The 26,944-nt window shown below is 48.0% G+C and overlaps 1 protein-coding gene across 5 annotated transcripts in view; it reads left to right on the top strand.

The window, feature by feature from the left end:
• RNF216 (ring finger protein 216) overlaps positions 1-26,157 on the top strand; it is a 78,076-nt gene extending 51,919 nt beyond the window's left edge. For all 5 annotated transcript variants that reach the window (XM_048320891.1, XM_048320890.1, XM_048320892.1 and 2 more), the window contains 4 exons: positions 11,613-11,710; positions 14,043-14,265; positions 22,083-22,152; positions 22,667-26,157. In XM_048320891.1, the coding sequence (XP_048176848.1) occupies positions 11,613-11,710; positions 14,043-14,265; positions 22,083-22,152; positions 22,667-22,986 (711 nt within the window). In that variant the 3' untranslated portion in view covers positions 22,987-26,157. The remainder of the gene's footprint in view (positions 1-11,612; positions 11,711-14,042; positions 14,266-22,082; positions 22,153-22,666) is intronic.
• The last annotated feature ends 787 nt before the right edge of the window (positions 26,158-26,944 follow it).

The raw sequence follows: 26,944 nt of genomic DNA, 5'->3' as shown, positions 1-26,944 counted from the left end.
GTTAACTTTTACTTCTGGGTTCATAAGCAGTTTTGTGGTTTCCACCCAATACTGCTGCATTGTTTTATGTGATTTTGAAAGTGAAACAAAAATGAAGTTGTCCTGTCAGCTTTTCTCGTTGATATATCTGAAATACAAGGTCCAGTGTGCAGCTGGTGAGCGATTGTCAGTGCAGGGGCATCTTGCCTTCATCTTTGTGTTGAGTGAATTTAAGTGTGGCTGTGGTTAGTGGTGTAAATGTAAAAGAATGCTTTTTCACTTTAAAAAAAAAAAAAAGCTGATTTAATGTTCCTGACTGAAATAACTTTTGACTCCTTACTTTTGGATTAAGCCTGCCTGTAGTTGAGGTCAGGAATTCAGAGTAGTATCTAATGGAAAAAACACAGAGGTTTGTTAAGCAAACATAAACATGCCACAACTAAAAGGCCAAATGCATTCTTGATGTAAATGAAATTTTCAGCTTGTTAAGCACTGTTTTCGAGCAGATCCATCAGTAGCATTGCGTGCAAAGGAGCATATTGGGTCAGCAAGGGAAAGGGTGCATCTGCGGTGCCCTCACAGAGCATGGGAGCCTGGGGCTGAACTCCCCAAACTGCCTGTTCTCTGCTGCTTTTTTTCTTTCCCTTCCCTTTTGTCTTCCTTCAAAATGAGACATCTGTGCTCCTCCACTGTCTGGTGTCGGCGCCCACGTGCATCCCTGACGGAAGCGGGAGAAAAGCCCTTTAATCCTTATAAGGGGGGACGGCAGTGGCCTCTGGTGTTTCCGGAGTTTTAAGGAAGTCACTGAAGTTCCTCTTAGTTGACTCCCCTCCGCAGAAATGTGACAGATGGGTCTTTTCCTTTTATGGCCAATAACTCTGGTTTCCCTTTGCAATAAAATCCTGGGTCAGAAGTGGAAGAGAGAAGTCGAGCAGGAGGAAGGGGCTGGTCTTACCAGATCCCAGCGGGTGGGGATGGCATTTGCGACATAGTAAATTCTAGGCTAAAATAAACTAAGTTACAACATCGACCCTGAGGTGTTGGGTTTGTTTGTTTGAAGGGTGCCATAGATTTTTGAGTCTTGTTGCTTAAGACAGCAATTAGGAATTGTGACTCTCCGTAATTTCATGGGGAGAGGTTTATCTGGTCCAAACCCAAGATGGTTTTCGGTGTCTGATTGAGTTTAGCTAACTCTGATTCTCTGAGTCTAGATAAGCACAGGAGAACAATACACACTTCTTCTCTACAGTCTCCTTTACACCAAGTGTAATGTCTTGGCTTCTTATGGATGTCTCAGAGTAGTTTTCTTCCTGAACCCTAAAGAGCCATTTTCTACCCCAGTTAATGTCTGTGCCTGATGCTTGGCATTGGTGTCCCTCAATGTTCCTCTGGGTGGTAATTGCTGATGGCTTGGAAAGCCAAAAGCCAGCTTTGTCAGCCAATAATGTCTTTTACAAATCATCCCTGGCTACAAATGGTTTGATGAATTTGAACCTTAAAAGTATTTTTCTAGTAAAGTCAATCTCCTGTTTCTTGCTTAAAGTGCTTCATATCCTGTTTCACGAGGTTAATGCAAATGGCTCGTTTGGCATTCAGTTAAACTGCGCCTTTTTTAAGTGGTGCAGCTCGTGTTTCTTCCATGCAGAACCTATTGGCTGACACTTTATTTTTGCTTCTTTTGTGGCACTTGAGCTCTGAAATGAGGACGAAAAAAAGATAGTAGCTAGTTAGGAGAGTCTCTCGTGATGCTCCCAGGAACCGTTTCATTCCAGCCACCCCTCACTAGATCACAGTGTCCGGTTGCAGGGGTACAGTTGAGACTTCTCTCTTGGAAGAAGGTGTTTCCATTCCTTAGTGGCTGACAGTGGGGTTTGCTGCCATGGAAAGCCTCTTCCCTGGGGTCACTAACTGGTCAGCTGGAGCTAAATGCTTCCCCATGTACTGGTGAACCAGTTTGGAAGTGGTTTTCAGTAGCATCCGGATATTCTTCAACTCTTTTAATGATGGTGTGTTTGTGATCACGCTTTTTTTCTTTTTTCCTTCCTTTCCTTGTCTTTACAATAGACATCCTGGGAAAATGAGAACAGGATCTGGAAGTTGCTCTGGGGCTGGGGAAATGGCTGAAACCAGTCTGTATCTAAATACTTCATTTGTGCTGCTAAAATGGTTGATTTAATCTTTGGGTGTCTCTGCTTTCTTGTCTGTGGCTTGTATCCCTGTGAGGGTGTTGGACTTAATCCTTTCAGAGGAACTGCATGTACAGCATAGCTGAATAATCCACCCTTTGGATAATGTAACCCCAGAACACCAGTTTTGACCCTTACCTACCTCCAGCCGTACCAAAGCTCTCTGTACCTGCAGTTCTTGTATTTTTTCCTTCTCTATGGGAATAGGAGGAGGGAGATGGTTTGTGTGAGGTAAAAGTGACCAGTGGACCCCCGTCCTGCACCAGAAGCATTGTTCCTCTGTGGCCTGGGGTGTTAGGATGCCTTTCCCTCTGAACCAGCCAGGATTCTCCTCTCAAAACTGAATTGACATCAGCAATACAACATGAAGTATTCCAGTTTGTTTTGCCATTGTAGTTGGGTCATGGCAGAAATTACTGTTGCTGCTTGGGGATCAGCTGGGTCTCAAAGGGATCCCTGGAGATGAGGTGACTTGTGCTTTTTGGGGATTTTGAGGGGTTTTCTGCTTTTATAGATAACAGGCTTGCAACATCTCTGTTTTGTAGACAAGTCATGCCATGCAAATTATTGAACAGCGTGCTTAATTAAACTTGTGTGCTTGTGCAGGGGAAGAGGGGAACCGGTCTTTCCGATGGGTGTTTTCGAGCTTAGCAGAAAGGGAACTTTTCGCTTGGGATTTCACAACGCCAAGGTTGCAGGGTTCTCTTCCCATCTCACTCCTGTTGGGAAGGGCCATGTCCCACGCAGCTCTGGGACCCCACAAACCTGGCAGGGGTTCCAGGCCTCCTGCCCAGTCTCATGTGGCTGTGTGGAACTCAGCTTGTCTTGCTGCATTACCAGCTGTTGTTCAGAGCTGCTGCAGGTGCAGAGGCTCCCTTTGGAGTTGCTAACTCAGCTTAGCTTCAGTGTCTGCAGATCTGAGGTGGTTTTTCTCTTACTCCAAAGCATTTCCAAGCCCCGCATTTTTTCCGCGACTAATAAAAAAGTGAATTGAAAGGGATTATATGACTTAGCTGAAAAATAAATTACAGGTTAAACAATTTCTCTACTTAGAAGACAAAACGTGTCCTGAATTACCATCGTTTGGCAGGACATGGCTCCATTAACCTGCCCATCCCCCCATGGGAGTTAAGGCAGCTTGATTGGCTTTGGTCAAGATTAGGCTGGTCTGGGGGTCAGCAGCCACTTGGCTCAATGGCTTTGGGTCACTGTATCCCTTCTGCCCTGCTCCTTGTGGGGCTGGTGGGTCCTTCCCAGTGTCTCTTTGCTCCCTGCAGCCTTCACTTTGCATCATGCAGGGCAAAACAACCTTAGCAGAACTTTAAAAACCACCCACAGATTGTCTGTTTGAGGGTTTTTTCACCACTTCTGCACCAACAGAGACCCAGGCCCAGCTGGTGGGTGCTTTAAGTATGGGAGGGAATGGGAACATCACCCAGGGGCTGTGGAAGAGGAATCAGTAAGTTGTTGGCACATCTATTTCCCTGATCAGTTTTCTGCTTTGTTTTGGTGTATCCTCACTTGCTTGATAGATGTTATTCTTATTATTGCTCTTGTGATTCAGGTACCTTTTCAAAATAATTGCTTTTATGCCACAGGAAGAAATCCAGTGCATTTCTGTAGTGGAGCTCAGGTGTGAACTCTTTCACCGTGTGGCACTTCTTGGTGGTTTTGGCTTTTTTAGAAGTTCCAGCGGGCTGCTGTGGGGCCGTGGGTTCTGGTTTCTCCACTGCCTTGTTTTAGCACAGTGAATGAGCTGCAGGTGACTCAGTGTCACATTGGTGAAGGTGCAAGATGGAGGTTAGCGGTTCACAGGGCCATTTTCATACCTCTGTGGTGAACATTGTTGCTATAAATATTACAGTTACAGGGCTGGCTGCCTTGCGGTTCAGTTCAGGGGTGCAAATGTGTCCTGTCTGCGCAGTGCTCATGTGGGGAGCAGCAGATAAGAAGTAACTCTGAACCACACAGGCATTAAAGCAGTAAATCATCCGAATTTCTGAGTTTTCAAGGAGGCCAGGTATCCCTTTGCTTTCTATTTTCTTGATCCTTGCCTGTTCCCCAACATTTTTTAATTTATTTTTGGTTTACTGTGGCCTGTTAAAAGCTAGGAACACTTTACTTTGGGGATTTCCCCTCATTTGGGTTTAATTTCCCAGGCAACACAAGCTGTGCTTGCCCAGTTTCTGAGGGTGGATTTGTACCCAGGCCAAAGCTATTTACCAGCATCAGTCCACTTTCCCCCATCCCTTGCTGGTGTTGTAATGATCTGGAGTGTGAACTTCTCTTGTAGGTAGAGATTGCAGTTTAAAAGGCTCTAAATTGAAAACAAAGTGTGTTAATGCTGTTAAATCACCACCAAAATTGTTACATTTCAGAGATTCCTTAAAAAAGGTTGTAGGTATTTTATGTAAACCTGGGTCTCCATGCAACTTTTGGTGGAGGAGAGGACATCTCTAACAGAGTTCTTCTTGCTGATCTTTTTGTGTTACAATAAGAACTGGGAAACTGCAGGGGGAGAGAAAACCGCTAAAGAAATAGGACAGGTCTGGAAGAGGCTCTCTCCAGTTTCTGCCACTCAAAGGGTAGGGGTTTGTGTCTGGGGTGGGGTGATGGGGGAATTTGTTTATCGTGTGGTGGTGTAAGAGGGAAGTTTCAAAATTAACTTCAGTAATTGTTTCTCCTCTCAGTCTCACAATGCATCGTTAGCAGGTACCTCTGCAAATAAGATACCTTGCTTTTGTTAGCCTTAACCTTCTTGGCATCCTTGGGTGCAACCCCTGGCGTGACCTTCTGGAGTTATCCTTTAAAAATCAAGCTGCTTGTCTTGAAATCTAAATCCGTTTCTCTCCCAAGGTCTCTATTGTTTCCGCCAGTTCCACAGTCAGATTTCATCACTTAGTGTCGCAGCCACTGGAAGCAGCATCCCTTTTTCTGTGAGATTGTGTAGAGGATTACATGGATAACCTCCTGGATCTGCTCTATGGGAATGTGCACTGGGGGCGAGCAGGAGGGGCAGCTGCTGAGGCTTTGAACTCCTCTGCTGGTAGTTAATTATTTACCTTGGCTGGGAAGGCAGTAGCTGTTACCTGCAATCAGTCCAACAGATATCAAAGCTGTGCTTGACAGCTACAGATGTGTTTCCAGTAGCATGTGCTGAGTTTCTCTTAACTTTTTCCCTGGGAAGGAGTGATACGACCTCAGGTACAGTGATTTAGCCAACATCTTTAGTGTGAGGTCCCAGGCTGTATTTAACCTGCTTTATAAAGTGGCCAGGCAGTGTTTTCCTCTACCTGCACTGCAGGTGGACTCAGGTTGGTGGGTGACCACCTCTGGGCATGTCACAGTCCACCCTGGCTGTGTCCAAACTTCTCAGTGTGCTGAGCTGGAGAGCTGCTGTGTGTGATACCAACCTGCTCAGAGCTTTTGAAAAGAAACCCTAATTTTGGTGAGGAGAGCTTATGCTTGTGAGAAACACTTGTTGCTCAGCTCAGGGGAAGGCATCCTGGTGTGATGAATGTGTGATGCAAATACTCCAGTGCTCTTTTCTGCAGCCAACCTGCTGCCTGCACCTTTTGATGTATTTCTCACAGCCCTGGAGCTTGAGAGAAAGTAGCTTTGAAACAAACATCCTACTTTATAAACATTCCAGAGAATAAAAAAAAACCCATAGTTTTGTTCAAGTTCTAATTAAATATGTCCTTTCTCCATGAAAGATCTGTTTCTCATACTCTAGTTACCCTGAGTGTGAGATCAAGGAGCAATTTCTTGTGCTAGTGCTATTTCCACCTGTGGCCAGCCACAGGGTCATAGTGATGCTGAGCAGCACTTCTTGTGTGAAGCTGCAGATATTTTTGCTCCATAGGTCTCTAACCACTTCACCCACACCAGCAGCTGTTCTTCCCTTTTAAAGTCAAGCTTTGGGGAGAGAAAAGCTTATTTTGGTTTGGTCTGTGTGTTTCAGAAACTTCCAATTTACAGATACAAGATAGTCCTACTGACTTAGGCAAGAGGCGGGAGTTACTACACATTTCTGGTTCTGGGATTTTGACACAGATGACCCAAACCTTCATGGGAACCAGCCTGAGAGGAAAAGGGCATTGAGTATGTCCTGTGTCTTAGAGATGGGGAGGGACTAAAATAATGCTCAATTTAAAAAGAACAGGCAAAACAGAAGATGTTGGTTTGGGTCATCATTTTTTGTTGTGGAGTTTAATATATGGCCATATCAAAGCTTTAACCACCCTTCTGAAAGACTAGACTTGGTGGAAATCTTTTCCAACCTTAGTGATTCTATGATTCTGTTCTATGGTTCTTGTTGGGTGTTGGATATAAATGCATGTTTTCTTTTATCCAGCTTTTAACTCCCGGTCACTTTTAAGTCTCTCTTTTTACACCCCAGCACATTCTTACAGCCTAGTCCAAGCTTGTGCCTTTGCTTTATTTCTCCCTGTGACCTCTCCCCTCACAAAACGACTCATGGCTGTACTCAGGAGAGGAAACCTCAGTTTTTCCCAGGTTTCCCTTCCTGCTCTCTGTCCCTGCCGTGTGAGCAGCCGCCGCTGAGCGGCAGCGCTGCCTGGGGAACAGCTGTGCTCCCGGGGGAGCTCCAAACCCACGGATGTTCTCCCAGCCCCTTGCTCCATCAGCCATCCAAGTCACAGCATTCCTTTCTCCACCCTGCCTGGATTTTGTGTTTGGGGTTGGTACCTGCTGCCCATCATGCCCGTTGTGTGTGGCTCCAGGATTGGAATATTGCCACAGCAATTCACGCTGGAAGGAGGTTTCCCTGCACTGGGCAGTCAGGGATCCATGGAGTTGGGGGCCCCCTTCCCGTGCTGGGTGTTTGTACATCTCTAAAGGAGGGTCTCACCCAAATGGATTGTCTTGGGCTGGATTATAGCCTCTTTATCCCAGCTTAACATCTAGGAAATCCCAGAAACAGCCATGAAGGAGTGTGTTCATGACAGCTTATCCATGCTTAAAGGTTGTATTCATTCGTCTACTTCTGCATCCATTTTTAGTTAAGGTCAGTGCAGCTTTATGGACAGTGAGACTTTGTGGAGAGGAAGATTCTGTGGTTCTTTGTTTTCCCATTAACTCATCTGGTTGGGAATTGCAGCTCTTTAATTAAAGCAGCACAGTACATAGGGACTGGCCCTGAGGTGCTGTTCTGAGGCACTTGCATTTACATGTGCTTTTGGGTAAAACTTAGCCTGTCTGGGGTCAGCCTGTTGCGGTGTCAGAGAGCAGGAGGAAACAGCGAATCAATCACTGGGGCTCTGTCCCAGGCTGCTTTACCTCCCTCTCAGCCAACATCCCCGCGTGTGCCATCAGCAGAGAGACCACTGGCTGGAGTGTGCGCCTCGCCCTTCCTGGGGGATGCAGGGAATCACAGCGGCACAAGGATTTAATTACCCAGCATATGGAGAGCTGGGGGAAGCGCTGGGCCCGGCTCAGAGGCACCACTGGGAGCGGAGGGCGGTGACAACAGCCAGGGCCATCGCCTGTTGTTGTTTAAGTCGAGTTTCCCTCACCCTCTCTGCGTTTTGCTCAGTCAGTAAATGGCTCCGTGTAAACTCCTACGGCACAAGGGGGCACGTGGGAATGCCGTGGGCAGTCGGACTGGGATCTGTGCGGATCATCTGATGTTTTTGTCCATGTGGCATTTGTTTAGGTTGCAATCGGGAAAAGTGATTTCTGTTACACTGCCAGCAGTGCATACAACACTGACTGTGGCCAAGAGAATGTGGAGACTGGCAAGGAAAAGTTGGATTACTTGGGATTTTTGCCCCCTGATGAGTGGGATGGACTTTAGGGAGTTATTTTTAGTTGATGATAGAGTGAGGAAAAAAAACTCTAGGCTGTGTTTAAAACTGTAGCATCTATTGGAAGTACCAGCAGAAGTGCTGAGGAAGGTGGTAAATTCACATAACACACTCCCTGCCATCTTCATTAGGTGCTGGGACAATTAACAAGGGTGTTGAAGGGTTGTGCTGCCCACACTAAAAGCAAAGCGTCCACCCTTGGCCAGGCTGGCCCTGAGCACAGAAAGCTGCACATCCACTGCTGACCCTGGGAACAAAGGATCCTCCTGAACCCAAACATGTTTGTGTTAATCCCGGCTGCTTCCTGGCGGGCAGCAAGAGGAAGCGGAGCCACTGCCTCTAACAGATGTACAGTGAGGAGATTACAGGGTGCGATTAAACACCCTCTCCATCACATCCTCCCTCGGCCCAGCGCGGCAGTAATGGACTGTCCCAGGCTGCCTGCCAAGCTGGGGCAGATGTAACAGGCAGCAGATACTTAATCTCCTGTCTCCATGCCTGGTTTGGAGCAGTTTCCTGATGCCAAGGCTTCTTCAGCACCTAAAGCGTAAGCTGCCTTAGCTGTACCTGCCTGTGAGGAGGAGTGGGCTGGGAGAAGGGAGGAGAACACATGGAATTCACACCATCCAGAAATGATGCATTCAGCTGAAGTACTGTTAAAGCTAAAACACAGGTGCCCCTACCTGAGTACAGCAGGGCTTGCTAAGGAACCAAGTGCTGAGGAAGTTGGGAAGGATCTTTGTTTTGGTGGACCAAGTTGCTTTTTGGCCACTACACTTGGAGTACATGATTTTAGTGCTGGAAAGGACTTGTTCCCTCTTTGTGTGGATTTAGGTGGTGCCTTATATTGCTGTAGCCAGTCTTGGTGCCAAGTGCTGTTCTTCCCATGGAAATAATCTTGGCTGGTTGCAAAAATCAGCTATTGCACAGCCTGTTTAGGTTAATTAATATGGTCACAGGAGGGTACCTTCCATTATCAAACGAAGGTTGGCTCTGAAGTAAAAGAACCCTTTGTGGAAATTGTAGAGTTCAGAATTGTCATTGTGTGAGATGTGCAAAACCCTTATCAGCCAAGTGGGCCGAGTTTGACTCAGTAGAAATTAAAAAAGGTCACTTTTCTTGGGCAAGGGCTGTGACCTCAGTTGTGGTACTGGAGCAGTTGCCATTGTCTGAACCATGGGCTTCCTCCCCAGTTCTGTGTGAAGGGATCCAACAATGTGCCATTGTTTTGGGTAGAATAAGGGGAAAAATTACAACAGGTTCTGCTAACGACAGGTGTGTGGTGCATATTCCCAAGCCTCCCATGGAGAGGATGTGGCTCAATTAGAGGCAGTGCCAGGTGACAGTCGGGAGTCGGGAAGCCACGGGGCTGTCCCCTTCATGGGGTGCATTGGCACAGGCACAGCTGCCTGTGGGTTTGCAGCTCCTTGAGGACAGCACGACTTGGAAGGGATGCCAGAAATGCGCACAGCTGCAGTGGCACCCGCTGTGCTGCTGTCACATGAGAACCGGATACCTCCTGTCATGCCATCCTGGGAATCTACATGGCCGTGCCTCTTCCCTTCCTCCTTGCTTGCACAGAAATCTCTTTTCCTGAGGGCAGGAGACAACTGTTTGGCAAATAACGGCAGCCTGGGCTCTGGGGGGGGAGCAGTGTTTCCAATAGCCACCAGGCTGGAGGCAGGAGCAAGAGGGAATGACCTGGGACGAGGGTCTAAGAGGCACCATCTGCTTCAGAAGGGCATCGTTTCAGCAGCAGAGGAGGCTCCTGGAGTTAAGTAATTGGGAATAGCAGGCTCCTGGCTGGAAAGTGTGCCAACCCTCCTGGCAAAAAGCTGTTAAATCTCTGTTGCTGGCATGTGGAAGTGGTTCTGTGTAACAGGGCTCCAAAGGCTCTTTTTAACCCTTGGTGTACATTAAAAAAAAAAACAAAAAACCAACCTAAGGCACTTTTGATCTCGGAATGGCATGTGGCCGTGTGTTGGGAATAGAGGGGAAGGTGGGTCCTCATGGAGGTATGTGAACAGCTCCAAGTCTGATCCTCCTGTGCCGCCAACAGCCAGATGTGGCCTGCCAAAAGCACACACAAAATGGTGCCTGTTTTAACAGCTTTAGCGGGAAAAGACAGGGTGTGATGAATGATTCATGAGAATCAATAGAACCCGAGGCATTTACTGCCCCTTAAAACCAGTGCCTGCCTGCCAAGGGGTGCATTTGCAAGGTGAGTGATCGCAAAATCCTTTGCTGAGCTTTTGGGATGCAGTCACACGCTTGGCTCCGTGCTTGCTCCAGCCCTTTCCCCGCTGTCTGCAAACGCATCCGGCTCACCAGCCAGGCCCAGGAGCCTTTCATTCTCCAGATGAAAGCACGAGCAGTTGGGCATCTCCCAGCGAGCACAGATACAAACAAGTCCCCATTTTGCATCCCCCTCCTAGGGTGGCTTCCTTGGAAGCTTTGGCCTTCATCCTGTTTGTCTGATTCACGATCAAAAGAGTGTTGCTGCCTACGTGTATCTTGAAGCATTTTCTTCTATCGTATCTCACATAAACATCCAATTTCTTCATTAAAATGAAATGAAGGTAATGCAATCAAATAAGATCTGTCTCTGCAGATGACATCTTTTGCTGATAGTGAGACCAGGGCTGGGCAAAGATCTTTTGGGGCCTTTTCTGCTGTTCAGGAGAAGAGGATGCTGCATAGCCAGATGGGTTTTCCTGCCAGGGGGAAAGTTGGATCTAAGAGCCTGAGCCCCAGCCATCCTGAAGATGAAACAGTTGGATCATAAAACATGTACTTTTTTCAAGTTTGATCTGGATGTTTTTTAATCTTCCTCAAATTAAAGGAAAATCCCTTGTTTGACCCAAAACAAAATTGTTTTCTTTGTCCAGCCAACCGAAAAAATCAACTCTGTCCCCAGTGTTGGTCCAAGCTCCGTTCCTAATCCTGCCCCATGCAGCTGTACCCGTCCTGGATTAGAGCCTTGTTGCTAAAAAGTTTGCAAGAACAAGAGAGTTCAGCTGCTTGCTCTAAGTTTAGTCCAGATATTCTGATTCAGTATGTAAATATTTGTTCATACTCCACCATTCCACCTCAGTTTATGGATGTTTGTCCACATTCTGTTTTTCAGCTGTTTAATTATTTATTTTGGGAGATTTTACAAAACTATATATATATTTGCTTGTACGCTTGGTGAAGCTGAGGTTTTGATGTAACTGCAAGGTTTCCATCAATAGCCCTTTATATGAAGGTGAAGGATTTTGGTCAGGAAACCAAGATGAACTTGATGTCCTTTGGCACCACATTTTCACCTCTGCAGTCTCCTCTGGATTGTGACCAGTTAACCTGGTGGCTGTCCCATGAGTTTTAGGTGAATTAGGATTTATAGATTCATTTTGTATCCATTTTCTTTTGCTTTGGAAAGACCCTTGGCTCCATTATCTGTGGCCTTTGGCCTCCAGTGGAGGACAGACCTGTAGATACTGTACCATACTGCCAGCCCCACCCTTGCCTGCGAACCCGCAGCTTGATGGGGAAATTTTTACAGTTCTTGAAGCTGTTAGTGGTGTATTGGATCTTTTTTTTTTTTTTTTCTTCCTTTAATGTTTGTTATCCTCGTCAGGAAACCTGTCGTAAGTGCCAGGGGCTGTGGAAGGAGCACATGAACCTCACCTGTGAGCAGCTGGCTGAGAAGGATGACATCAAATACAGGACATCCATGTAAGTGAGGCTCCACAGCCAGGGGAAAACAGGGAGGTGGATGAACTGGGAATCACAGCACATTGTCCCTCAGTTTCTGCTGGCTGTCACTACCTTCCCCAGGAAGGTCCTGGGGATGCCAGAGCTGAGGGGTCAGACAGCTCCCAGGATGGGATTTCTGTCTGTGAAAGATACTTGGCAGCAAATCCAGCCGGTAATTTGAGAACGTGGGAAAGTTGTCACCAGCCCAGCCTGCTCCTCTGGCTGGCCCAGTGTCTGCAGGCTGGCACCTGGTCCTTCTCCGAGGTGAGAAACCCCCATTAGCATTGCTGGGGGGAGGAGGGAGGTGGTGTATGGAGGCAGAAGAGTGGATTGAGTCACAGTAGGTCGTTACTACCCTTTGAAAATCTGGAGTGGCGACCTGCACTGTTTGCTCAGCTGGTGCTTTTTGGGAGAGGATGTGTTTTCTTCCAGAAGCTTGTGCCTGTTTCTAACCAGTTTGTAGGAATTGTTATAAAGTGGAGTCACATTTTGAAATATGCAGATGTAAATCCTGGCTGTTACCCTAAAATCTTTTGCAGTTTGATTACTCTCTTATCTACAGTAAATGACAAAATCCTCTGCATTTAGAAAACAAGGGAATTTTCATCCATGGAGCTAAATGTCTGATGCAGCCAAGTGGGACTTGCACATGCTGCCCAATCCTTTCCTCTCTGATTTAGAGTCTGTCTGGCTTGAGTAGAGGTTGGAAAGCTCCACCACTGGGATTTGAATGACTCTTGTTTGCTCATCCCACAGTCCCTAATTCAGAACAAAATCTTTACAGATTTGACTTTTCTTCGCTGATCCTTTCCCTGTAGGAAAGAGGGATGAGAGGGAGGAGGAACGAGTTGTCGTGTCCCTAATAAGGAAAAAAATACCAGTTTCAAAACATTCAGCAAATTGTGTCTGTGGATAGATAACTGCCTGATACAATGAAAACTTCCTTTTGAAGCCCTGCGTAAGGAAAGGGAAGCACAGCTGGAGTTCAGGCCAAACTTCCTGCCTTGCTCAAAGTTTCCAAAAAAAAAAATTTGCATTGACAGCATCCTGTTGAGTGGCAGAGGGAAGAGCAGCTGCAGCTCCGAGGAAAGTCACTCTCAAGTTGGGTTTTTGTGTCTATTCTTAGCACATCTCCACATGCCTGGGTGCAGGTTGTGCTGTGTAGAACTGTGTGGGAACCTTGGGTGTCTGCAAGGCCAGGAAGTTCCCACCTCACTGCTCCCTGCTCCTCTGGCTGTGCTGATGGAGCAGTCTGTGGGCCAGTGCTGTAGCCTGGTTCGCTGCTGTGGTCCTCAAAAATACCTCCCTGCCATCTCCCAAACATATGTGAACTTTGCAGATGCACTGAAGCAGCTGGGTGGAGATGCCTGGCTAGGGATGATCCTTCCCCAGTGCCAGGAGAACTGTGCTTCCCTCCATGAAAACACACTGGCTTTGCTCTTCTGTCATCAAATTTCACTTCTAGGTTGTGAATTAAAGTGTAACGTGATCTCCAGTGGTCAGAAAATTGGCCCTCAGGATGATAATTTATATTCTTAAGTCTTTTAATTAAATGACCGAGCTTTTCTTCATTTCTGTGCCAAAATAGTCTTGCTGTGAGCTGAGCCTGCGCTGGAGTGTGTGTCATTGCCAGGGTGTCCCTTGGGAGCAGGGATTGAGCTTTGTCCTGGATTCCCACTTGTGCTCTGTTAGATGAAAACCCATCTCTTAAACCTAAAGCAATAACCTCTGGAAAACATATGTAGGGAATCTTAGAGAAAAGAAAAAGCCTCTGTGGGAAAATGTGATTGTTTCTCAGTTACTGATTTAAATTTAACAAACACCAAGTAAATGTGGAGCATAGCAGCCCGGCTTGGAAAAGAAATATATGGTCATGGCAACTTTGTAGCCAGAGCAACAGGCAAACATAAAAGCTAGAGGTGGCAGCCGAGTGTTTGCTTTTCCTGAACTTTATTTCCTTGGCTTTATTTTCCTTCAGCCAGCTCAAGCTTCCATGTGCCCTTTGGCCCTTGAACTTGCATCTCAAATTCCTCCCAAGCCAGAGCCTGGTGCTTTGGCTCTCATGGAAACCAGGATCAGGGCTGCAGCATGCAGCCAGTGATTGACTTTTTTCACTTATTTTGTTCTTGAGTTGTCATGGGCTGGCTCCAAGTGGAGCTGAGCCCAGATCTCCTTGGAACAGTGGTGGACTTGGGGATGGAGTCAGAGGAAAGAGAAGGGGGTTAAAGCCTCGCTGGGGTAGTGTAACAGTAATTTTACCACATGCTGGTGAGTGCAAAGACCCCTTTGCTAATTCTCCCTCTTCTTGCAGAGAGGAGAAGATGACAGCTGCCCGGATTAGGAAATGCCACAAGTGTGGGACGGGCCTGATTAAGTCGGAGGGCTGTAACCGCATGTCGTGCCGCTGTGGCGCCCAGATGTGCTACCTCTGCCGGGCTGCCATCAACGGCTACGACCACTTCTGCCAGCACCCACGCTCTCCTGGGGCACCCTGCCAGGACTGTGCCAAGTGCTCCCTCTGGACAGACCCCACAGTAAGTAACAAAGGATTTTTGTGAATGATTTTCACCCCAGTTTCAATCACCGTCCACACCGGCGCATTGAAATACACACGTTCCACCGGGGGAAAATGGTTTTAGCCAGCACAACTTTTTTCCTTTCCCAAGGCAGCTAAAAAACCACACTGGGATCCTGCAACAGCACAGAGTCACATCTGACCGCAGCTTGGAAGGAGCTGGTGTTGCTTTAGGGAAAAACAGCTCCTGTCAGATGAGGGCTTTGGCTGGAAGTGCTCTGAGTGCTGTTCTGGAGAGCGAGGCTTGTGGAAGGAGCTGGTGGGGAGCAAGTGCTGGCACCAAGCACAGTAGCCAGCATTGGGACTATTGGGACTCATTCCTACTTTTGCAGCTGAGATGGTGTTGGCATGGCTTGGCATCTGGAGGCAAGGGGAATTGTGGTTTTGGTGCCCAGATGATCTGACTGCTGGCTGTGCATCCTGTCACAGAAATGCATCCATCAGAAAACTGCCTGCAAGCCCAGAGTTGTAGTTGGGTCCATTCTCAGGGCTGTTGTCAACAGCTGCAGAGGGAGAGCTGAATTCATGGAGTGAGCTGTGAGAGAAGCTGTAGTAATTTAATACAGCTCCTATCTGTGACAGGCTTGGGAAAACTTGCTGCAGCAAGTAAATCTCTGTAAATAGAGGTCTTCAATACTGTAAATCCAGGAGTGTTGGAAGGAGCAGGAGTTGAATTTCCTGATTTTAGCAAAGCTGTAGAGCAACATGAATGTGGATCTGCCTTCCCAGGGCTTGCCTGAGCTTCCTTTTTCCTAGTGGTTCTTTGTCTTGAGTCTCTGCAGCTTTCCAGGCTGCTCCCAGCCCCCCTTTCTTCAGGGAATATGCACAATCCTGCATCTGCACAGAGCCAGGGAAAAGCTACTCTAAATCTCTCCCTTCTACCTCCAGACTCTTGGGGATCTCCCAGCAATGTCACAACCAGCATAAGCTTCCAAGTCTTCCGCTTGCCTGCTTTTATTCCCTCCATTATCCTGTCAATGTGAGCTGTTAAACTGCACACAGACACCTCCATGCACGCACCCCTGTAGCGTTTCTGACACCTGGTTCTGAGTTTCCTGGATTCCTGTCCCACTCCTCCCCATTTTCCAGCAGGATGCAATTCAGGGCTCGGCAGCGCTGGCATCCGTTGTTCCCGTCAGGCTGCTGATTGTGCTGGGGGATGGCATTTGTTCAGAGCCAGAGAAAACATGAGGCCTCTCAAAAAAGCTCGTACTGTACTTTCAAATAAATAAATAAATAAGCAGCACAAAGAGGCCACTGTCACCAGGCCCTTTCCACCTCTCTAATTAACCAATGTTGTGGCAAAGAAAAATTTCCCACTGTCAGCACAGAGCTGGCACTGCCTGCTCTTTTATTATTTGATTATTTTTTGGATGGTAGAGTGCTGGTGGGCTGGGGAGGTGAAGCTGGGTGACTGTCCTTGCTGCAGTGCGAAGAGTAACACAAAACTCAACTGTTGGCTTGAAGCTGAAATGATGGTGGGTACCTGTGTGCACAGTCCTCCCTCATAAGGAGCTTAGGCACACCAACCCAACCCCTCTGCGGTGATCTTGCTCTCATATAGGACATGGAAACAGGAGTTACCCTGGTGGATGTAAAGACAGAACAGGAATTTGAGTCTTGACACGGAGATTTGAAAGAGCAAAAGACCATTGCATCAGTAGTGTTCTGTCCTTTGCCAGGGATAATGTCCATCCAAGGCATGACCTTTGAAGGATCTGGTTTGAATCTAAATCCCTATTATTTACAGCAAAATTCAGGTTTCTTTAAAATAGGGAACCTTTGTTCTTTTCCAAATGTTTAATGTTTTCTGAGTCTGAAACAATTCTTGTGAAAGTATAAGTAAACCTATTCATTAGCTTGGGTTAAAAACAAATTAAAGGCAGTCCTCTAGGAATGGCAGCATCTGTTAGTCTCTGTCTCAAATGATCTTGAGAGAGTAAAGCAGAGGCTTCAAAATTTCCCATAATTAAAGGTTAGTTAAAATCTTGTCCCCAAGCTGTAATCAGGCTGGAGTCTGATTTAAAAGTATCGGTGCAATATTTGCTGGCTCTGAGACAAGCTGCAGTTGGGCTGTGGTGAGCAGCTTCCAGGGGGGCCGGGCAGGAATTGTTTAATCCCTGCATTTCTTCTGGAACTAACGGGTGCTCTGCACCCCTGTAGGAGGTGCCAGGAGCCCTTCCCAGGAAGCTGCTTGGCCAAAAATCCTCGTGTCCCAGAGTCCACGTGGGCTCTGGCTCTGCTCTGCAGGAGGGGCTGATGCAACATTGCCAGCGACAAAGCTCAGGAAGGAGCAGTGGGAATAAAGCTCCTTTAAGGATCCTTTAATGCTTAAAGAAAGCATTCAGAGAAGAGATGGTGGAGGGCCTTGAGGGGAAGCTGTATGAGGAGTGGTTGAGGCTACTTGGTTTGTTCTGCTGGAGGAGACTGAGGGGAGACTCATCAGGGCTGCAGCTCCTCACAAGGGGCTGTGTCAGGGCGTTTTAGGTTGGATATTGGGAAAAGGTTCTTCCCCCAGAGGGTGGTCAGGCACTGCCCAGGCTCCCCAGGGAATGGTCACGGCCCCAAGGCTGCCAGAGCTCCAGGAGCATTTGGACAACGCTCTGAGGCACAGGGTGGGATTGTTGGGGTGTCTGTGCAGGGCCAGGAGTTGGACTGATGATCCTTGTGGATCCCTCCCAACTCAGGACACTTTATGATTCTATGAATTGGCTCTGGGATGCAGGGGCTGTGTTTGCCCTGATTTCTAAATATCTGTAGCAAACCTAAGGCTGCTTGTGTGCATTTCATCCAGTTCTTACAAATCCCGGGATGCAACATGGTTAATGCACTCCGGCTGTTTTGGTAAACCAGGTTCTGGTCTCAAATGTATTATTTTGAATTTAATACTCATCTTTGGGCCATCAGTAATATTGCACAGGGGCTTTTTTGGCTTTAAAGTTTTAAGATGTTTTCAGTAAACTCTTAAAACCCTCCCAAAGGCCCATCGTTAAAGTTCAAAGCAGCAGACTAATCATCATGAGGTGTTTGCAATTATCCCTCCTTCCAGTGTTATAAAAAGATGATGTTGAGAGAAGACTGTGTAAAACTTCAAATGCATCAAGGAAATGCATGAAGTGCACAGTGCTGCCTTTAGGATTTGGAGGGGGGGGGAAGCTCCCCCTAAATTTAGGATGTGGGGTTTGTGGTGGGTTTGGGGTTTTTTTGACTGCTATAAAATGCCTCAATCATAAGCATATGGCTAATCCGGGGAATTCACAGAAAGCCATTAATATGGAATGCCTGTTGCTAAAATAACTCTACATTTCTTGAACGCCAGCGTGTGCTTCGTCCCCATCCCGGCCCCCCTTTTCCTGCAGCACTGCAGATGCCCTGTTCCAGTTACAACACAGCCTGCTTTTATCCCTGCTTCCTGCTGCATGGAGGAGCACGCTGGAGACAGCCGATGCCTGTTCTTGCTCAGGCTCTCCACAGCTGATCTGGGAATGATTTGAAACAAAACCCCTTAGTCCTTTGGAAGCCTCTGTCGTGAAAAATCATTTCAAGTTTATTAGGAACGGCTGCGGCCACACATACGTGGAAAAAAGAAAGCAGTAAAGAGGCAGAAAGGGGGAGGCAACGGTGGTGAAGCACTTTCTAAAGTAGGGGAGGGGTTGCAGAGCCCAGAAATAGTCACCAGGATTCTTGTTTTCCCTCTTTTCAGGAGGTGGCAGCCGCTTCCCGGTGACACTTAATAATTAAAGATAACGAGAAGCGCAGGAGATAAAAACAGAGCTTTCTAAAGTTCCCTGGATGGCACTTTTGTTCTGGGCAGAGGAGGTTTTATTTGGGGGGAGGTTGTCTCTGTGTGATTTGCTGAGCTTTTATCTCCTTTGCTGCTGTGTTTTCTCATTCCCAAGGGCAGTTTGTTTCTCCAGCAGCTCTTTCTGCTTGTGGCAGGGCCCTGTGTGGATGCTGGGTGAGGCTCCTCTGCAGCAGCATTGTTGTAACAGGCCTCCCTGGCATGAAAAGGTGCCTCTCTTAGCAACCCAGCCCTGCTCCTTGGCTAATCCATCCACAGGCCGGCCGAGCCATCCGTTCTGCTGTGATTGGCTCCGTGCTCGCCGCATTCCCTGGATTCAATGGGAGAGGGCTGAAAGGAGAATGCCGAGATCCTTTCCCAGCTGGAGGATGGCAAGGGCAGGCTCCCACACTGGCCAGGGATGAGCTTTTGTTTTCCTTGGTTACAGGACGGGATGGCTCCTGCACAGAGCATCCCGCTGCTGGGTCTGGGGCAAAGCTCGGTCCTGTTTTGTCTCTTGAAAACACAGCTGCTGTTAATGACCACGTCTGCTTTCTGCAGATAAAAAGGGTGAATGCATCTCAGAGATCCTTTGCATTTTCCACTTGGCCACCTCCCTTCTCTCGTGATGCAGCAGAGTGTGGGGAAGGGCCACGTTGTAGCGTTGCCCTGCATTTCCTCTCTGGCAGAAAAGCCAAGTTACATCTTTGCTCAAAAAACTGCCCAGTGCTGAGACCGCCCCCCCCCCCCCACCCCCCTAGGGTTGGGAGGTTGCTTTTTTCTTCTTTATTTCTTCTTTTTTTTTTTTTTTTTTGTCTTGCTGAAGGCAAGGCAGCTGACAGGAAGATGACTGTTAACTTGACAAGATAAATGCCTTCAATCCACACAGCCTGTGAACAGGCCATTAAAATTATAATCTAATCCTTTATTAAGGGACTTGAACCCGCGCAGGGAAACGGACACAAGAAGCTTTTGAAATCCTTCTGCAGCCTCCACCCCATGTGATGCTAAAAGGTTTCTCACCACAAAACCAGCCATACGTGTGCTAATGAAATCTTAATTTTTGGTGTGGGTGCTTTACCCCTCGATGAATCTGTCATCTCTCTAATTACTATAGTATTAAAAAACAGCCTTTGCTTTCAAAGAATTAGAAGCGTTTTGCAAGATTCACTAAAATAGCACCAGGACTTCTTGGTTTGGGTTTTTTTTCTGACCTGCACAATATGTATTAGGCAGAACTTGCAGCATCGGCTTTCTTTCAGAACGTCCAAAAATTACCTTGCTGTTTACATATCATCAATTCTTTTGTTCCATCTGGGATGTGGGTCTTTCCTAAATACTGCAGGTATTGAACTGTGCTGTGTATTCATCACTTGCCAAATTTAATGTCAGCCTCTTAAGTAGGAAGGTGCTTGTTGTGCAGGTTGTTTTTATTCTTTTGATATTAATGGATACTCGTCTTTCAGATAATGGTGCAAAAAAAATTTCCAAACCAAGGCTTGGTATGTGGGATTAAGTGTAAGCACTTCTTAACCTTCAAATGGGAAATTACACTTTTATCAGCAGAGAAGCAACAGGGCTGATAAGTTCTGTTCTTGGAGATGTGGTTTGTTGTGGCTCTGCTGTGATTTGTGGTTTCAGAACTAGTCAGGAATTCGTCATCCTGATCCAGGTCTGTGCCTGGCAGGTTTTTGCATCCAGGGTGTGCTGTGAGCTGTGCTCCTCTTGAAATCCCCAGGGGGCTGAAGCTGAGTGGGATCTGTGGCTGCTGCACTTTGGGGAGATGGTTTTATGTTGTCCTAGGGAGCTCTAGGGGTCAGTTTGGAGGTCTGGCAGATGGGGTTTGCTGTTCCCTGTTTCCCCCGGCGCTCTGGGAGCCGCAGTAATCGAATCCAGCATCACCTCGGGCGAGTGCAGCTGGCTCCAGCCCCGGGGCAGATGGATGTGTCCAGCCCCGTGAGAGGGAGGTCAGCTGCAGTTTAAACTGGGAGGCTGGAGCAGCCCTGGCTGCAGGAGGGTCTGGTAAAGTTGTGTTTGGTGTGTCCAGTTTTGTGCACTACTGAGCAGAGCTGCAGCAGCAGGAGTGGTGACCGGAAGGGGGTGTCCCTGGGAAGCACCATTTCACAGGGTTAATCATAGATTTTGTTGGAAAGGACTTTTAAGATCGTCTTGTTCCATCCCCTGCCATGGGCAGGGACATCTTCCACTAGCCCAGGTTGCTCCAAGCCCCATCCTGGCCTTGGACACTTGGAGGGATGGAGCAGCCGCAGCTTCTCTGGGCAGCCTGTGCCAGGGCCTCCCCACCCTCTCAGGGAGGAGTTTACTCTGTAATCACAGACTTAGACTAAAGTAACAGTATTCACAGACTTAGACTAAAGTAACAGTATTTTGTTAACTTAAAGGCCACATTTCTAGGCTTCAAGGTGAGGTTTATGCCTTTGTGTGAGGAAAGGAGGTACTGGGTGATCTTGCTCAGCTGAGCTTGAAATATATTTCTTGTCATATAAACCTTCAGGTGCATCTTTTCCAGTAAGTGGCAATAAAATGGGTGTGGTGGCTGTGTCCATTTTCAACAACATTGCCAAAAAAAAAAAGTCTGAGAAGTGAAAAACAAATGAAGTCTTAAAACTTTGAAACCAAGCTTTGAGAGTGCTGCTGGGGCAGCAAAAGAGCAGGGGATGTTTGGTTGCCTGTGGAGCATGCCCAGGTGGTTTTCCAGCTGGGAAAATGGATACTTGGGGTGCAGTTAGGCATTCCATATAAGCTCAGAAGAGCCATTCTTCAGCAGCTTTTATGGAGACAGATAGGCTGTAATTAACAGTCCATGCAAGCAGCCTGCTTGGGAAAGGAAAAAAAAAAGGCATGTCCTGGAAAGTCTTAATTTTAACCATTGACTCACAGAATAATAAAAGGGAGGGAAGTATTGAGTTTTTGGCTTTCTGCACATTAAGATAACTTCAGTCTCCCAGGGAAACCTTATCTGGTGGTGGAGGAGGGGACTTCTCCACAAGCTTCCCAGGCTCTACATGTGCAGGACTGTCAGCTGGGGACTGGGAAGCTTAAAAAGCTTCCAGTGTAGCTGCATGCACGAAGCATATTTTGGATTTAGTTCCAGAGCACTCTTCAAAATAAGGGATATTTTTCACGTTAAGAGTGTTCAGGAAGAAATTTGTGTTTTGGCAGTACTGAAATTAGGGTGACTAAAACAAGCAGAGTCTTGTGCCCTGTGGGGTACTTTGGAGCTCGGGGTTCCAAACACTGTCCTGGAGGTTTAGCTGCTCTCCCTGAAATCTCCACATTTGGTTTCATCCCCACAGACATGCAGAAACTCACCTGAGGCTTCACTGCATCGTTGGATCTCACTGATGCTCTTTTGAGTTAAGAGAACTGAAGCTGATGAGAGGCAGAACAATTTCAATTTCTGGCTTATCCTTGTGTTCTCAGTGAGCAGCAGCTCTGAATATTCTTGCTATAACCTCTAGGCAAACATTAAAGAAACATATTTCGATTTATGCCTTTCTCAGAGTTACAGATAAGATCTAAATGGCACCATTTAGCTACTAGAGCCAGGATTTAAGTTGTGTTAATTCCAGCTGTTGGGCCAAAAACTCTACAAGTGCTAGTATAATGTAAATATTTAATAGACTATTGCCATTTAAAAGATTAACAGCTCTTCAGAGGGGTGGAGCTGGGTCGCAGTTCTCTGGTTTCCATCAAGTCAATGAATTTTAGTGCTGATCTTCCTGGAAAGCTGATCCAAGCATCTTGGTCATACTCCATAGAGTGCAGATTATTTGTGCTGCTGCAGTTCCCTCATCACAGCTTTGCTTTTGGGTAAATCTAGGCCAGCCCCAAACGAAGATGATTCAGCCAAATTAATCTTTTTTGGTTTTCCCCGTGAAAACGTGCTGAAAAGAAAAGCAGCATTGAGAGAACAGAAAGCTGCTGCAGCAGGAATTATCCCACTGATTCTTGGTGTATTCCTTGATTTCTAGGAAGATGATGAGAAGATAATCCATGAGATTCAGAAGGAGGCTGAAGAGGAGCAAAGGAAGAAGAATGGGGGTAAGTCACAGTCAGGATCAGACTGAGGATGGATGATGGGACAGCACAGGGTTCCCAGCTACTGATGGGTCTCTGGACCTTCACTGGATTCTGTTCCTCCTGGGAACTGGTCTGTTTTTAAAGTGCTGTTGCCTACAGACTTCTGCTGGGATTGTGAGCAGGCACAAGATTTGTGTCCAGCTCTTATGTGGCACTGGTGTTGTGGATATCTCTTCTCTGCTTGGCAAAGTGGCTGAGGGACAGCAAAACCTCTGAGCTGTGTCTTGGGGAGCACAGGGGCTGCCTGACATCCCACTGAAGGAAATATTCCCCTTTGTGGGATGGTGTTGGTGAAAGGAGCCAGCCTGGAGAGCTCACGCTGCGTTCTGTGGCTCCTGGAGCAAGGGAAGGGCCAGCAGTGATGCTGTGGAATGTGCTGGGAATGGGGGATGCCGATGGCAAATGTCACACCATGGACTGAGCTCGGGGAGTTTGGTTTGTGGGGTGACTGTTCTTTGCTCTCCTCCCTGTGCAGAGAACAGCTTCAAGCGCATTGGCCCTCCCGTGGAAAAGCCCGTGGAGAAAATCCAGAGAATTGAAGTCATCCCCAGACCGGTTCCTCAGAACTTCCACCAGCCCCGGATGCCCCCGTACCCCTTCGTGCACCCCCCGTTCCCTCTCCCTCCCGTGCGCCCCATGTACAACAACATCCCCCTCAACATCGGCCCCATCCCCGCTCCCTACGTGCCCCCCCTGCCCAACATGAGGGTGAACTTTGACTTTCCCCAGATCAACGTGCAACTGGAGCACAACCTGCCTATGCACTTTGGCCCTCAGCCCCGGCACCGGTTCTGACCTGCCCCCAGCAGCACTTGGCAGAGGCACTGCAGGGCAAAGCCACCCCGTAACGTCACCCCTTCCCCACTCCAGCCCCTCTGGGGTTTAGCCAGCAGCCAGGGGACTCCGTGTCCCTGCACTGCACCCTCTCTAGGGCTTCTCCAAACCTTTGTGATCCAACATTTCAACCTGTGCTGCAACAGGGTTTGGTGCTACATTTCTCAGGGGTGGAATTCCCCCCTGTGCTGGGCATCCAGATGCTTGTTTTGATAAAGCCTGTTCAGGCAGCTGTTGGGAGGAAAAGTGAGACTTTGTGGATCACAGGGATACAGCTGTTCCTTGGGGAATTTCCAAAAATCCTGCCTTCCTGCTGGCCAGAGCAGCAAAGTGAGTCTTGGGGGAAGGGAGGAGACACTTGGCATCCGAGTAAGACCTTCAGGAGCGAGGTTAACATAATGCAGCTGCCCCAGCCCTCCTGTCTGTGGAGAGGCACAGGGCCGGGGTTCCTGTGTTCTCCAGCATCCCTGTATCCTGCTGCCACCTCCCAGCAGAAATTAACTGTTCAAAAGCAAGTCAGTGTAGCATTTTTAGTATTCCTCACTCTCCAAGCAGAGTGAGGGGCTGCAGCAGCTGTCCCATTGCCAAGATCTTGGTAGGAAACCCAGAGCCCTGTTCTGGCTGGGGGTGTTAGGAAGTAGCAGGAGATTTGGGCATCCAAATCTTTGGCTGGACTGAACTCACCCCCTTTGAAGTGCTCTGTTTTTCCCCCCAGAGGTGTGTGCCCCTCAGCTTCTGAAATGTGGCCTTTGCTTTGCCGTTCTCATCTGGTGTTCCAAACCTCCCCCAGTTTCTGGCAGTGCTCAGATAGCTGCTGGAACCACCTGGAGCCAAAGCTGTGCCCTTTATTGCAAAAACTGCCTGGGAAACAGCCAGATAGACATGTAGGCAGTGATGTGTCCTGTGGTAGGAAAATTGGGAATGTTCCCCATAGCTGCAGCGAGTTGGGAGCCCCCATACCCAAACCCCCCCACAACCCAATGGGCAGCTGTAGCCTCATGCTGCAGGAAGCCGGCTGCTTCCACAGCACCAAATAACTCATGAAAATGTGTATGTCAGCATAATTGGCTTTGGAAAAGCATGTTAAAAGTTAAACTTGAGTATTGCTGGGCTGAGGAAGTGAGGGAAAAAGCAAAACTTCCGTGTGAGAAGTGGGGAGTGCAGTGCTGGGCTGTGGGAGGAGGGTGGCACAAAGCCCTTTCTCCACAGCCCTTGGGCTGTGCTGTCTGGTACAGGCCCTGTCTAGAAAAGAAAATGGTTGGAGTGGAAAAAACCCCTCTTCCCAGGAATGTTGGGCTAGCTTTTAGCAGCCCAGTTATGTTGTTGTTCTCCAAATGTTTTGTTCTGGCCTTCATCCTGTTCTGTCCTGCTGGGAACTCTCTGAGTGCATTTCCCCCTCCTGTTATTCCCCCCTGTATTTCAGCATCCAGGTGTTTTGTGGGTTTATTTGTTTTCTTTTCAGGTAAAATTCCCTGTCTCCACCTCACAGCTTCTGCCAAAGCCCCACGTGCAGCATTCCAGGACCCCAGATCCCCTCGGGTGTGCAGGGAGCGCTGGACACAGGGTATCGGTGGGATGCTCCTGGACCGAGGCCTGGGACAGCATTTGGGGACTGTTCTCCCCAGGAAGGTCTCCCAGGCAGGAGGACTTCCATGCCTTTTGGAGCTGAGTGTTTTTCCTGTTGCCTGTGGGTCGAAGGTTCCCTGTGGAGCACTCTGGCTCCTCTGTGCCGTGGCCTCTCTAGCATTAATAACCATCTGCTATTCCCTTGCTGCTGGAATTTTCTATTTTGAATTAGTTTATTCCTGGCAGCAGTCTGGGAGCTGCAGGAGCTTTATTACTTGCTGCTCAGCTGGGCTTTGACCAGGTTTAAATCCTGCCTTGCAGCGCCCGATTCCTGCAGCCAGGAGCAGGAATCCTGTAGGGTTTGGGGAGGGAGGGCTTTGTTACAGCTGCTGAGTAAACAGACCCAGGTCAGAAGAAGCAGTGGTGGCTTCCCTTATGGAAATGGAATCTTGTTTGTTTAATAGGTGAGATTTTCTGGGCTCAAGGGCTGGTTTGGATGAGCCCTCCAGACTCTCCAAGGCATGTATTTGCCCTTCCCGGTGAGTGCAGGAAGGATCAGGCAGTGGAGGGGGGGCAGCAGCCGGGGCACAGCTCAGCTGCTGAACCAGTGGCCCAAACTATGAAGGAAATAGGATGGTCATCCAGCAAAAAATGGTGGTCCAGTCCTATCTTTTTGTGCATGTCCAGGGATGTGTGGGCGTGGAGAACTGAGCCTTGGTGGAGGGAAGTGCAGACATGGAGCGAGGGGCTGGAGGGGTGTCAGCAGAGGGGGCAAGGGGAGGTTGGTGACCGTGATCCACCGGGGTCACTGCTGCCCTGGCACAGCTGTTGTGGCCCTGGAGGATATAGAGGGAAGAGAGGATTCCCTGTGTCCCCCACCAAAGCCAAGGGCTTATTTGTGTCCAAGAGGAGATAAATCAGTGCTTGGTCTGTGATGTGCAGGTGCACCCTGCCCAGCACTCCCAGCACTGCTCCTCTCCCCAAGGAAACACCCACTGCACCAAAAATTTGCAGCCCAAGCACATGGCTGCTTCTCCCCTCTAACCCAGGAGATCTCAAATTGTTTCTGAATCTGTGTTGATCTATTTAAAAAAAAAAAGCCCAAAACTTACCAAGCCACCCAATCCAGCCTTGACCTGGTCTCTTAACTCCTGCATCCTATTTTCCCTCCTGCCCAGTCTTTGGAACTGCTTGTTAAAAGGTTTTGAAGGCAACGAGGAGGTTGCTGTGCCCAGGCTGATCCCATAACAGGAACTTCTTACAGCTAATTGCAGTGTCCCATTTACTTGCCTTAAAGGTGGAGAGAGAAACTTAGTATTTGCACTTAGCAAAACGTTGTATTAAAAAAAAAAGACCTGTAAAGATGTGCATGTTCTGCAACTTTGTATAACAATAGCTGAAAATAAATAGGTGGTTTATTAAAAAAAAAAAAAGGAGAAAAAAAACCAAAAAATATTTTTCTTTACATTCTGGTAGTAAACAGTTCTAATATTCTGTGTGTAAAAAGTTCCTGTATTATATTGTAATTTGAATTTTTGTAAATAAATTTGTGCACTGTGGCTTTCACCTGTGTGCTTTCCTTACAGCCAAGACCTTGTCTTCCTATCCCCTGCCTGTGCCAGCCTGGTGCTGGGAAAATGCCAGGGAGTGGGGCCAGATCCCAGCCTGTGCCAGTGAAAACTCCCCAGGTCGTAAGGCAAAAACCCATTTGACCCTCCTGGAACAGCTTAATCTGTTCCATGTGCTCCTGAGGAAAAACTGGATGGGATAGAAAATGGTTTCCAGTTGCTCCTTTAAATGGGAACTAGGATGGGGGGGAAGGCTGAGGGGATTTCCTCTCGTGCTGGAGTGGTGGTGAATGATGGTAAATGCAGAATCCAGCCTTGAGGGGAGAAAAGGAAATGTGTGTTGGCAGCTGGGGGAGAGGGGGAAGGGTGAGAGTCCTTCTGCAGCTCCAGAGCCCCTTCCCTGGGTGGGCACCCGCTGGCAGAGCTGCCTGCTCCCCTGGCTGGGTGTCACAGTCTGGTGTCACAGCCAGGTTTGCTCATGCACACACAGATGTCACAGCAAGGCCAAGCGTGGCCATCGGAGCTGCTCAGCATTTCCTGCACTGCCCCGACTTCTCCCTGTTTATAGTCAGGACTTGAGCATCCTTCCTTCCTTCCTTTGACCCTTGCAGGGCTCAACCCCCCCCATCTGATGGTGAAGGTCCCTCTAGGCAATGCTGTCCCCCAGTCCCCCTGGGATGTGTGCTTGGGGGGAGCGCCCCCCCCTTTCCCAGACTTTGCTTTTTCCAAACAGCTTTACATTTTTCAAGGCAGGCAGGAGCCTGTCGGTGCCCAGCCAGGTTGTG

Source organism: Corvus hawaiiensis, chromosome 16 (assembly GCF_020740725.1).
Source record: "Corvus hawaiiensis isolate bCorHaw1 chromosome 16, bCorHaw1.pri.cur, whole genome shotgun sequence".
Lineage (NCBI taxonomy): Eukaryota > Metazoa > Chordata > Aves > Passeriformes > Corvidae > Corvus > Corvus hawaiiensis.
This window is presented reverse-complemented; position numbering and strand designations above follow the sequence as displayed.